The sequence below is a fragment of the Myotis myotis genome, unplaced genomic scaffold, assembly GCF_014108235.1.
Source record: "Myotis myotis isolate mMyoMyo1 unplaced genomic scaffold, mMyoMyo1.p scaffold_m19_p_8, whole genome shotgun sequence".
NCBI lineage: Eukaryota > Metazoa > Chordata > Mammalia > Chiroptera > Vespertilionidae > Myotis > Myotis myotis.
In genome coordinates, this window is record NW_023416390.1 from 41217148 (window position 1) to 41230687 (window position 13540).

Genomic DNA, 13540 nt, shown 5'->3' on the forward strand with positions numbered 1-13540 from the left:
ATTAGTTATTTGCTCTTAAATAGCACAGAGCACTGATGTAATTAGAGCGTACAGAATAATAACTAATTATGTTAGCTACTATTTTACATTATAGCCTCTAATAAGATTGATTTGGCAAGAGATTAATAGTTTCTTAAAGTTCAACTTGTCTTTAATTTTGCTGTATTTATTTTTGGAAGGTAAGTTCCGACATTAAAACGTTATATTTTATAACTAATGTATAGTATATTTTAAAAAATGTTTATTTGAAACTTAGAGCTGTTTGGCTTTGCTCTAGTCTCTCATTTATCATGATCACTGAAAAAATAAAATAAATAATTAAGAGTTGACATATTTATTTTTTTATATTACTTGCTGTTAAAGTTACTCTTGGGAGTAATATTTCATCTTTGAATCAAACCATAAATAACAGATGAGACAAATGGAAGCTGTCTTTTAAATGATAAGGCATCTTTATTCTATTCTTATCATATTTTTCCTATAAAATATGTAGAGCAATGTCTGGTATGATTAATTACTTCTGATTTAGTGAATGAAAGCATGGCAATTAAGAAGAAAGGACCAGAATTTAATATTTATTTCTACCCTTCTTTTTTCTTTTAAAATATATTTTTATTATTGATTGCAGAGAGGAAGGGAGAGGGAAAGATAGAAACATAAATGATGAGAGAGAATCATTGATTGGCTGCCTCCTGCACATCCCATACTGGGAATTGAACCCACAACCCAGGCATGTGCCATTACTAGGAATCGAACCATGACCTCCTGGTTCATAGGTCAATGTTCAATCACTGAGCCATGCCAGCAGGGCTGTACTGTTATTCTTATATGTTAGTTTCCTAAATGAAAACAAATCATCTACTGTTGACTTTCCCTACATTTTTCCCTTCTTTTGTTCTGATTACTAGGTCTACACTTTCAATATTAATGCTAACTATGGATTATTACTGAATATAAACAAAATCATGTGATACTTAAGAATATTTATGATTTCTTTTATAGATTTCCTTGTCTGTCATACTCTATCAATAATATCTTGTCTTATCAGTTGTGCTTTAATGGAATTAGCCTATCTCCCTAGCTAAACTATAAATGTTCTCTGAGGAAATGGATGACCCTTACACTATTTTATATCCCCAATGTCTAACTCAACACTTGATGTTTAAGACATTTTTAGTAAAGCTACCTTTATAAAGATTCAAGGAATTTTTTAAATATTGAATTTGTTCATATTCTTCTAAGTGTGAGTCTGCAAATATAGACAAAACATTTTGAAACAGTTAAAAGCCTATCAATTTATTTTATCAACAAACCATTCTTCAGAAAGAAACTTTGATTATTACTGATTTTTCTTCTGAGATGTAGTACTCTATTGATTATATCTAAAAAATTTATGGCATGCTATTCTTTCTGTACTTTCAGTGGGCACTATTGTTTACCTAGATATCTTGAAATTTAAAAAAATTATCTTCTGGGTACTTACATTCTTTAATACAATTACGAATGCAGGTAGACTTATTGCTCAGAGTGGTTTTAATTTCTTAATTGTAAAAAGAAGAGGTAAATAAAAGAATAATAAAATGTGCTTTAATGTAAAAAAAATTAAATGGAGAATAAAATGCATTATGTTGGGTTGAATAAATACCAAGTATTGAATGATTTATAACAGATATCTGACCAAAATGTTTGGGAGCTGGAGGACTGATCACACAGGAAGATAAAACACAGCTTCTTATATGGTAACTTCTTACTTTGTCTTATAGGATGGGGCAGTTTGTTAATTTGGTCAATGATACTACAAATTAAGTCAATTATACTTAGTAGCACAACTAAATTTGCCCAAGTAGTGTGTAAATACATGCTTCAGAATTTACATGTATAATTTCTTCTCCTGAAGTGAAAGAAATATACTTTATTCCCAAATGCCCAGCTGGACAGTGCTAATCTAATTAATCCTGCTTGGCACACATTAATCTACACAATGACTTTTCATATTTATCATTCTCTTGTGAGTTAGTATGAGTTACAAAATTTTACTGGACTAAGGTGAAATCACAACTAGGATATGGAATGACAATTTAAGCAGATGCTTGTTGAGATTCTGCATAAAGAGAGTCGGGGGGATGCTTACAAAATTTAAAACCAGGTAAGGCACCTGTGATGGTTAATTTTGTGTGTCACCTTGAGTGGGTCGTGAGTGCCCAAATTAAATGTTGTTTTTGGGTGTGTCTGTAAAGATGTTTCTGGATGAAATAGATTGCTCTCCCCAGTGTGTTTGGGCATCATCTATTCCATTGAAGGCCTGAATAGAACAAAAGGTGGAGAAAGAAGGAATTCATCCCTTTTTTGCTACCTTACTGCTTGAGCTGGGACATCTCATCTCATCTTCTCTTGTCCTTGGCCTAGAATTTTCATCATTTGTTCCCCTTGCTCTCAGGCCTTCGGACCCAGACTGAATTATACCACTGGCTTTCCTGGATTTTCAGCTTGTAGACAACAGATCATGGGACTTCTCAGCCCCCATATTCATGTGAACCAATACTCTATCTATCTATCTATCTATCTATCTATCTATCTATCTATCTATCCATCTATCCTCACGTATCCTCTTGCTATATATAATTCTATGGTTCTGTTCTTCCTGAGAACCCCTCTGTTACAGCACCGCAGGCTTGGATTTGGCATAAGCTGTGACCACTTTGACATTAAGTTCCTATAAAGATAAACATCTCTGTGGAACTTACAGTTCAGAGATTTTAATTTTTTGAAATTGGAATAAATCATCTTTTGTTTGATCTTGTGGACCCCTATTTCCTAAAATAATATGCCAATTATAATTTTTTGAAGCGAATTTTCATTTTGAAAGTTGCATCAACCTTTCTGACGATGCCTATTGGTCACACAGTGAAAGTCTTAGGAGATGAAATGCTTAGGAAACAAGCTTAGGAGGCAGAAATTCCTTGGCTTCAAGAGATTGGTATCAAGTTGTGGGATGTTGATAAGGGTGGGATGGAACCAGAAGCAGATCAGAGGTTGTGCTTGGCAGGTGACTTTAGAGGAGTTATGTGTCTAATTTAGGTCTCAATTTCCACATGTGCAAAATGAAAGTGGAGTATTAGATGATCTCTAAGGTTCCATCCAGTACTAAAATTTAGAGTCCTCTTTGGAATAACAAAAGTTATCTTGCATGTAACCCAGTGCTCTGCACATTGAGTGCTCAGTAAATGCTAATCGACGATGGCAGTGATAAAGTAATAAATGTTTTGATCAAAAAGGACGCCTTTATTCTTGAAAACTTTAAATAGGAAGCCCTTCTGTATTTTCTAAGGATAGGCTACTTGGCCAATATTTATAATTTGGTGGAAAGAGAGAGGGTGGGTGGAGACAGAGTCTGCAGAGCTTCTTTCTTGAGCTGACTAATTTGTCGTCACAATAACATACATTTTCAGGATTAACACTCTTAAAGTGTTCTGTTGACTGCAAATGATATTGTAGAGTGTATTATAGTTTTTTTAATTTTATCATTATTTTTAAGAAAATATATATTTTATTGATTTTTTACAGAGAGGAAGGGAGAGGGATAGAGAGTTAGAAACATCGATGAGAGAGAAACATCGACCAGCTGCCTCCTGCACACCTCCTACTAGGGATGTGCCCACAACCAAGGTTCATGCCCTTGACCGGAATCGAGCCTGGGACCTCTCAGTCTGCAGGCCTACACTCTATCCACTGAGCCAAACCTGTCAGGGCTATTATAGATAGTTTTGATGGAATTAGCAGGTGAGCAGAAGAGGGGAGAATTACATAGAAAATTCTTTGGAGCTGTAACATCCATTATTTCTTAAAGGGACCTCTTCAAGGCTCCATACTGGGCAAAGTATTTTTCATTTGCCTCCCACTTCTTTCTTTGCCCTTCCCTACTCTCTGCCCAGGGAGGACAATCTACATGGATTCCACCAACAAGTTCCAGTATGCTGTAGCTTCTACTTGGGTCTGGTCTTGATAAGAGGGAGGGAGGGAAGAGACTGAAATCAAGGTATTTATTCCTGATATCCATCTTTTGAGGCCAACTTGAGCTATCACTGTGTTTGACAAGCTGTTGCCTGGTCCACTTAAAGCAGTTGTCACCACACAAGCCTCTCTCCTTCTGGGTCCTGGTAACCTTTTTCTCCTCCTATCAGGTCTAGGGTGGTGACTTCTCTGCTGATGTGAAGCCCAAGTTCCTTCACTATTCCTGTGGTTTACTTGTACTCCACTTTATAATGAGTCCCTTTGTAAATTAATGTTTTTTAAAAAATATATCTTTTTTTAAAATATATATTTTATTGATTTTTTACAGAGAGGAAGGGAGAGGGATGGAGAGTTAGAAACATTGATCAGCTGCCTCCTGCACACACCCTACTGGGGATGTGCCCGCAACCAAGGTACATGCCCTTGACCAGAATCGAACTGGGACCCTTCAGTCCGCAGGCCGATGCTCTATCCATTGAGCCAAACCAGTTAGGGCAAAATATATATATTTTTAAATATTATTTCAGAGAGGAAGGGAGAGAGAGAGAGAATCATTGATTGGCTGTCTCCTGCACGCCCCCTATTGGGGATGGAGCCTGGGATGTGCCCTTGACTGGAATGGAACCCAGGATCCTTCAGTCCGCAGGCTGATGCTCTATCCACTGAGCCAAATCAAGTAAGGTGTAAATTAATTTTCCTGGAATTACTTTGAGTGTGCTCTGTTTCCTATTGGGATCATGACTAATACACATATCATTCTATAAATTGAGATTAAGAGGAAATTGTAATTGGGGCCATATCACCACACATCTTGTTAGGCAGACTTCTGTCACAGCCTTCTGGACTAGTTTATGAGTGTTCTCTGTCACTCTTTCATTTTCTTACCCAACCATCAATTTCTTGTGACCCCATGAACCAATCAGTGAGCAAGGTTACAGCTGGTTCAAAACCAAGCCAGAAAGGCTTAATTAATTTTTTCATTTCCCCACCGTTCCCAGTTTTCTTCTCCACTCGTACTCTTGGTGCTATAGACTGTGAGATCCCCAATCAAAGGCAGAGGTTTTCTCTGAGACTTCTGTCGTCCCTGGAGCCTAGAACACAGTAAATGCTAAACAACTGCTTGTATAATGAATACATGGAAGATGGAATTAAGGAAATGTCTATTTATTGAGCCTTCTGTTTCCAGGAAGCCTAGGGCTGGCCTACTTCTCTCCTTTCCTTGAGGATGCTCTGTGCTTTTCTTGCCTCTATGAACAACCCTGCTGCTGTATTATGACCATTTGTACACTGGTAAATGAGTTTTTGTTGTTATTTTATAACAGCTTTATTGAGATGTCATTCACATGCCACAAAATTCACCTACTTAAAGTATATGATTCAGTGGTTTTAATGTATTCAAAGAATTGTGGGATCATCACCACAATACAATTTAGAATGTTTTCATTACCCTAAAAAGAAACCCCATACACATTAATGGTCATTCCCTTTCTCTCAACCTCTCCTTTCCCCATTTCCTGCAACCACTAATTTACTTTCTGAATCTATGGAATTGCCTATTCTAGACAATTCATATAAGTGAAATTATTTAATACTAGAGGCCCGGTGCACAGATTCGTGCACATTGATAGGAAATTAATTAGAAGGTGGCTGGCGGGGTGGGATTGGGCGAGATGGGCCAGACACGCCCTGGAGCCAACCTCCTGTGGTCCCTCCCGGGCTGGCCGCACCTGGGGTGGCACCAGGGTTTGAAGGGTGTCTGCAGAGTGAGCGAGGTTCCTCCAGCAGATGGGGTCCCTCAGCCTGGCCTGCGGGGATCATCCCCTGAGGGGTCCCAGAGTGTGAGAGGGCACTCTGCAAAATTGCTGCCGCTCAGGAGCTCCTGCATTGAGCGTCTGCCCCCTGGTGGTCAGTGCGTGTCATACCTACCGGCCAGTCAGCCATCAGCCAGTCACTTAGCCTTTTATATATACCAGTATATAGAGATGTGGTTTTTTGTGAGTGACTTCTTTCACTTTGCTTACTCTTTTTAAGTTTCATCCAAGTAGTAGCATCCACCAGCACATCATTTCTTCTTGTTATGGTCAAATAAGATTCTAATATATATAATTACACCACATTTTATTTATCTGTTCATCATTTGATGGACAACTGATTTTTTCCACTGAGTGCTGATAAATGTTTAACAAATAATCTGCAAAAAAAAAAAAAATCCTTATTCATAGCATTTGTTGAATTTCATGGTATAAGTACTCACATTATGGCTGATTGCAGGCTATATGATGCCACTGAACATAAAGTTAGAAAGAAATGCTAAAATTAACTCTTATGAGTCCCTACAAGCCAGATCCAGTGCACAAATCTGACCATCTTTACTGATGAATCACTAAAGTTACCAGAGATGTGGCCACACCCAGTGAAGATGCCACATACTATCAATTTATTCCTCCTGCTAGAGGAATGCTGCCCCAGTCCCTGCTGCTCTATTACTGGCCCAAATCCTAGCACAGGTAGGATTCAGTTGACACAGGTGGGAGACAATCCAGTGATGTGGCTGAGAGTGTGCCTCACTCTGAAGCCAAACTAAATGTATCATATCCCAGCTCTGGCACCGACGGACGGTGCATCTTGGGTAAGTGACCCCATTTCTCAGTTTATCCCCATCATTAAAATGGGAAGATAAGAGTCCCCACCTCATAAGTCTGTTGTAAGGATTAAACTAATATGTTAATTTAAAGTAATCAAAACATAGGAAGTGTTCAATACACCTGGTCTGAGGACCTCTTCCAGGAGTAAGCTTTGTTCCCTGTGTGAGTCACCTCTGTGCACCTGCTACATGAAGCCTGTAGAAGTTGCTACCTGCCTCCTCCGCAGCTCTTTTCTATGACCCTTACTGCTGACATCCTGTACGATCACTTCTAGATAGTCCTGCTCTCCCAGGGAACTGGATGGTTCTCCAACTGCTTTTTGTTTCTCACAAAATAGGAGACTCTTGGGCTTGAAGAAAGTGTTATTTGCTTGCTTCTCTTAACTGGCAAATCACCTATGCTTAACCACTAGGTTTAGAAAAGGCCCAAGGAAAACTGATGTTATTCTCAGCCCTCCTAGCTGAGACTAGCACAGGGGTTCTCAACCTTCTGGCCCTTTAAATACAGTTCCTTACGTTGTGACCCAACCATAAAATTATTTTCGTTGCTACTTCATAACTGTAATGTTGCTACTGTTATGAAACGTAATGTAAATATCTGATATGCAGGATGGTCTTAGGCGACCCCTGTGAAAGGGTCGTTGGACTGCCAAAGGGGTCGCGACCCACAGGTTGAGAACCGCTGGACTAGCAGATCTGGAGCATCCCTAGCATAAGAGAAAGAAAAGCCTCCCAGCCTCCCACAGAGGAGAAATCTTACCTACAAGCCCCAAGACACTGAGGGTAAAGGGAGCATTGGCATCCTCAGCTGACTGAGTGGAGAAAGGAGATGGCAAGTCATTCATGAAAAGAAGAGAAATCTTCCTCTGTGCAGGATTGGCTTGGAAGGAAGCCCCGAGGCCCTGGAGTCCACTTTGCTATATGCTCCTCCTAGGCAGGGTCCCTAACCCAAGTAACTGTGTTTTACACCCTCATTCCATGTCCCACCCTCCCCTCCTCCAATCCCAGGACCAAGAATTTGGTTCAAGTCATGAATTGCTCGGATAGGGGGACATCATTTACTAATTTGGGGTAAGTCCAGGTCCATTAATGTTTACCGAACGCCCCCCAGGAGCTGGGCAGTGTTAGCTGGCAGTCCCAGGAATCCTAGGAACCACAGTCCACAGTCACATCCCAGGAAAATAACCCTGCCTGTCTCTGAGCATCCTCACGTCCTCGGAGTCAGCTTCTGGGTCTGATTCCTGCAAAACACCAGCACTTCCTTGTACTAGGGGCTTCCACTAGGCCCCCATGGAGCCTCCTTGAAACGCTGGGGGCTTAAAGGGCTTAAAGGGCAGGGAGTAGGAAGGGGTGGGGAGGTAAGGTAAGAAGGAAGGGGAAGAAACAAGGTGCGTTTCTCCCTCAGTGCGTGTTCCAATCAGGAGTCGGCTGAGTTCCCAGGCGCCGATTCCCGCGGGCCAGAGACACTCCAGGAACCGCCTGGCACCCCGGCGGTGGATTGGGGCAGGTTCGGCCCCGCGGCTCACTCCTCCCCCCTGCCTCCCTCCGGCTCCTCGCCTCACTCAGGGGCGTGTCCTGTGCTACCTCCCTCTCACAGTGGTCCGCTCATCCGGTCACAGCGGCAGCGGCGGCAGCCTGAGCGAGCGCAGCGACACCTCCGGCTTCTAGGACTGAAGCTGCGGCCGCCTCGGCGCGCTCGGGCACCTGTGCGGAGCCGGAGTTGCAGGACGAGGGGTGGGATTCGTGCCAGCCACTCTCTGAGCCCGGAGGCAGGGCCGCCCCCAGCCCCTTAGGAGCCACTGCTCTGCAGAATCTCCGCCCAGAGCTGGGAGTCCTGGTGGGGTGGACATGTGGAGGACCAGCTAGAGGGCTGAGAAAGGTAAACATTGGGTCCAAGTGTAAGAGGCAGTGAAGGCTGTGGCTGGGACCATGACAGCTCCCCCCCTGGACTTCGGGGAGGTGGAAACTTTCCTGGACAGGCACCCAGAATTGTTGGAAGATTACCTGATGCGGAAGGGGAAGCAGGAGATGGTGGAGAAGTGGCTGCAGAGGCACAGTCAGAGTCAGGGGGCAGTAGGCCCAAGGCCTGCACCGGCGGGCACCGGCGGTGGCAGAGGCAGCAGCAGCGTTGGTGGTGGCACTGGACCAAATGGCTCTGGCAGCAGCCAGCCCCCTCCGGGTGGCGGGGACTGTGGTGGGGCTCCTCTGAGTCCCAGCTGGGCCAGTGGCGGCCGGGGGGATGGGAACCTGCAGCGGAAAGCTTCTCAGAAAGAGTTAAGGAAGAGTTTTGCCCGCTCCAAAGCCATCCACGTGAACAGGACCTATGATGAACAAGTGACCTCCCGGGCCCAGGAGCCCCTGAGCAGTGTGCGGCGGAGGGCGCTTCTCCGAAAGGCCAGCTCCCTGCCTCCCACCACAGCCCACATTCTCAGTGCCCTGCTGGAATCCAGAGTGAATCTGCCTCAATATCCCCCTACGGCCATGGACTACAAGTGCCACCTCAAAAAGCATAACGAGCGCCAGTTCTTTCTGGAACTGGTCAAGGATATCTCCAATGACCTCGACCTCACTAGCTTGAGCTACAAGATCCTCATCTTTGTCTGCCTCATGGTGGATGCTGACCGCTGCTCTCTTTTCCTGGTGGAAAGGGTGGCTGCTGGCAAGAAGAGCTTGGTCTCCAAATTGTTTGATGTGCACGCAGGAACCCCACTGCTGCCCTGCAGCAGCACAGAGAACTCAAACGAGGTGCAGGTCCCCTGGGGCAAAGGCATCATTGGCTATGTCGGGGAGCATGGAGAAACGGTCAACATTCCTGATGCCTACCAGGTAGGACTTTGCGTTGCCCCCCCCCTTCCAGAGCCCCACTGGCCTGGGAGCCAAGCCTTCAGTTACCCTTTGGCATCCAGAAACACATTAATTTAGACTCTTTACAATACGAATCTTGCTATTTAAATTCCTTCTGAGTTTAGACCACTTAGAGTGTTTCTACATCATCTTTGATGTCATGGTCTTTCCCTAACACACAGTGGTTTGTGGAAAATTCGTGTAGAACAAGGGTTACATTTTGCATCCAATGATAGCATGTGTTCTCGGTCAAGATACTTTGTCTTTAAGAATATCGGTGTATGGTTTTAGAATGTATTTGTGGGGTGATAGAAAAAGATGTCTACTCCAGAATTCCAGTGTTAGTCTGAAGAGAATGGGCTTGTTGGTGTCTCTGATGTCTTTTTGGGATCATAATGTATGGAAAGGGAACAAAATGCCTAATTACTTTCCTATCCCCTCTCCAGCTTACAGTTGCATGAGTTCCAACGTAGGGTAGATGAGGAAGAGAGGGAAGGTCAGGAGAATGGTCCTCTGACACATTTGAGTCTATTTAGCACCTATTTTAACTGTTTTCTTGTTGTTGAGTTTTCAGAGGTTGGAAAAGTGGAGGGGTGATTTATCTGTAGGCTGGAATGCAGCATTATCTGCAATCAGTTTTTGATAGGACTGAGCAGTAGGTTTTTAGTTTGTGAAACAAACAAAAAATTGATAATTTTCTAGCAACTCCAAAGGCAATGAGCAGGGTACACATGCTAATTTCAAGTGGAAAAGGAAACTGAACATGCTGTCATCTGGTATTTCTAAGCCTTTCATTTTCACAGTGACTTGAACTTGATATTACCCTGCATCTGAAAGCCAGTCAGTTCTAATTTCTTCAGTCTCTGTTACTGAACATGGTGAAACCGGATGCCACTTTCTGAGACTTCTTCAGGGTTCATAAGAATTGAGCATTCCTTCCAGTTGTCTAAAGGAGATATATATTTTTCTAGAGTTTGGTTGCTATTGATCAGAACAGCAAAAGTGGTGGGAAGGACATTAAAGGTAAACTTATATTTCATCTGAAAGTTGACAGTTTTACGTAGAAAATTGACTAGCTTGTATTAAACCAAGTTTCATTTTTTTTTTTTTTTGTGAGGTGTCACTATAACATTTTAATGTTAAGGGATGCCTGTCAAAATACTGTTTTTGTTAATCTTTTTGTATTGATTAGGTACATTATTCATTATATACCTCTTGAAGACCGATAGGTTTAGGTCAAGTAACCAATGAGTTATCTTTAACAAGTGTCTCTTTTCCTACAATCCCAGAAAACCATGGGAAGAAATAAAAGCTCAAATTCATATGAATTTGAGCAATCCTCAAATTCATATGTTGAGGATTCTGTAAAAAGTTGAACAATCATAAACTCTTTTATTTCCCAGTATTCAGATTCTTATTGTGTGCTTGGGCTATAAAAACCCCTTCCTAGTCAGATGACGCTTGTTATAGCATGGACTTGCAGTCTTTTCTCTTTCTTGCCTTTGCTTTTCTCATTCTTCACCAATTGATCTTCTCCCATTTATATAGCTTTAATTTCTTATTCCCCTCCTTCAGCTCCTAACTTTTATTTAATACTGTTCATATACTGTCTTTTCTTCAAGAGCATAATTCCCAGCTTCCTCAGCAGTTAACTTGTCTTCCTACTGACTAGAACTGTGGCTAGAGGTGTTATCACAGGCATAGAAAATCAGATTTTCACAGCTGATGTTTCTTCTGGGCCCTATTCTTGCTTTGAAGACAGAGTGTAAAGCAAAGTTGCTTTTTAATATTTGAAAGCTGACATTGGGCAGGGAGAGGTTTTGTTTTTGTTTTCTCCCAGGGTAGTAATGATGGCTGTAAGACTGGGTTGTTGGGAGGATTGGCAAAGGCAGGGAAGAGAAGGGTGTTATATGGGTTGAGAGTTTACGATCTTAGTTCACTGCTTGTATTCATTTGAATCTGCTTAGAAAGCCCCCTTTCTAAGCAGATTGGCCTCCTTTATGTATTTTTAACATGGTGTGTTTTATATTTTACCTACACTACTCTTTGATGAAACTACTTCTTTTCTTTGTTATGATACATCTCAAAAACCAGTAGTGTGACCTTGGGAGAATTTCTTGACTTCTGAGTCTCAGTTTCCTCATCTGCAAAATGGAAACGACACTTACATGGCAAAGATTATTGTTTTGAAAATAAAATGAACCCTGGCTGGGTGGCTGAGTTGGTTGGAGCATTGTCCAGTACACCAAAAGGTTGCAGGTTTGATTCCCGGTCAGGGCACATACCTAGGTTTTAGGTTCAATCCCTTGTTGGGGCGTGTATGGGAGGCAACCGATGGATGTTTCTCTCTCACATCAATGTTTCTCTCTCTCTCTCTCTCTCTCTCTCTCTCTCTCTCTCTCTCTCTCATCAATAAATAGAACAGACTGACATACCTCGATGTGGGGGTGGGAGGATGAAAAGAAATATATTAAAAGACTTATATACTTATGTGCATAGTCCATGGGCATGGGCAATAGGGTGGTGAAGACATGAGGGGGCGTGGGTAGGGGCTGGGAGTAAGGGAGCAAGGGGGGAGGAATGGGAGACATCTGTAATACTATCAACAATAAAAAATATCTATATTAAAAAAATAAAATCAATAAACATAGCATTGGGTGAGGATAAAAAAAGAAAATAAAAATAAGATATTACATTAAATTCCCTAAAACATTACCTGCACACTGCAATTACTCAGGAAACAGTAACAGAAAATAATGACTATGATGATATCTAGTTTACTAGCATTCTTTCTCTTTATCTCATTTTCAGGTGTTCCCCCCCCCCCCAATCTGGGACTGAGATGTGAATTGAGCACATTTTGACCAGCCTAATCTTCCTCTGAGCTATGCTCCCCCCTTAAATTAAATATTTTAGAATCAACTTTACGTTCAAGGGATAGAGAACTATCTATCTTTCCACCCTCTACTTGAGATTTCCCTAAATGTGATTGATAACACTGACCATAGCCTATCCCTACACCTTGTTCCCCTTAGTAACTTATAAACTTTTTATAGAGTTATATTGATGTTGCATCCTTTTCAAGTTCTAATATTTCCCGCCATCCAGTTTATGCTGTTATAGATTTTTCTTAATGAAAACTGGCAACCTTCCAAATGCATGCTCTTTTATCATGATGTTATTGTAATTCTGATCATATATTGTAAACATCTGGAAGTCTCTACATAAAAATATAACCATCTTCCATGATTCTTTAACTATTATATTTTAAAGGTCTTTGTTGCTTAGATTCAACTAGTATACTTTTTTTCTTCAGGAGATGCAATTATCACACAGTCTCAGAATTTAATCACTTGTTAATTAGGTTAATGATCCTCTTGGAGGTTCAGAATATGGGTGAGAGAAAGGCATTGAAGACACTTATGAGATTATGATAAGTATGGCATTTTGGAGTCACGGATAGATAGTCTAATGAAATACTAAAGTTGAATAAAATTTTTTTTTACAGCAAAATACCCCTTAGTTTATTTCATTATTTTTCATTACTTTCCTCAATTAGTCCTAAAAAACAGACTTGAAATTTGATGACAAATAATGAATTGCAAGTGGAAAAAAATTCATTGTAGATATACAGCATAGATCAGAGTGGCTGCAATTTACCATTTTTCCCCTGACAGTTATAAGTTATTAAACAGCCCACTTTAATTTAGTAATGAAAAAATTGCCCTCAAGAGGTTGAAAATAAGAGCACTCAAGTAACAGGTGTTCTCTTTGAGATTATTCTAAGCATACAGAACATAGCACTTTAAACATTAATAAAAAGTGTGAGATGATACTTTTGTTACTGTTGATAATAATGATACAGGTGTTTGATGGGCTTTGGGCTTGAAAGGCATCCATGATATTTTGTTAGGTGAACTGAGAAGAGGAAAGGGGATGATGCAGAAGGGTTACAGGTGTGCCAGGCTTTCAGGAAACCCGATCTATTTACACAACAGATTTATTCATTCATTAGTTCCAACAGACACACACTGAGTGTCC

The 13540-nt window shown here is 41.3% G+C and overlaps 1 protein-coding gene across 1 annotated transcript in view; it reads left to right on the forward strand.

Moving 5' to 3' along the window:
* The first annotated feature begins 8584 nt into the window (after positions 1–8584).
* Positions 8585–13540, forward strand: part of PDE11A (phosphodiesterase 11A) — a 287291-nt gene continuing 282335 nt past the window's right edge. Inside the window, exon 1 of the mRNA XM_036320024.1 lies at positions 8585–9481. Within this exon, the coding sequence (XP_036175917.1) occupies positions 8585–9481 (897 nt within the window). The remainder of the gene's footprint in view (positions 9482–13540) is intronic.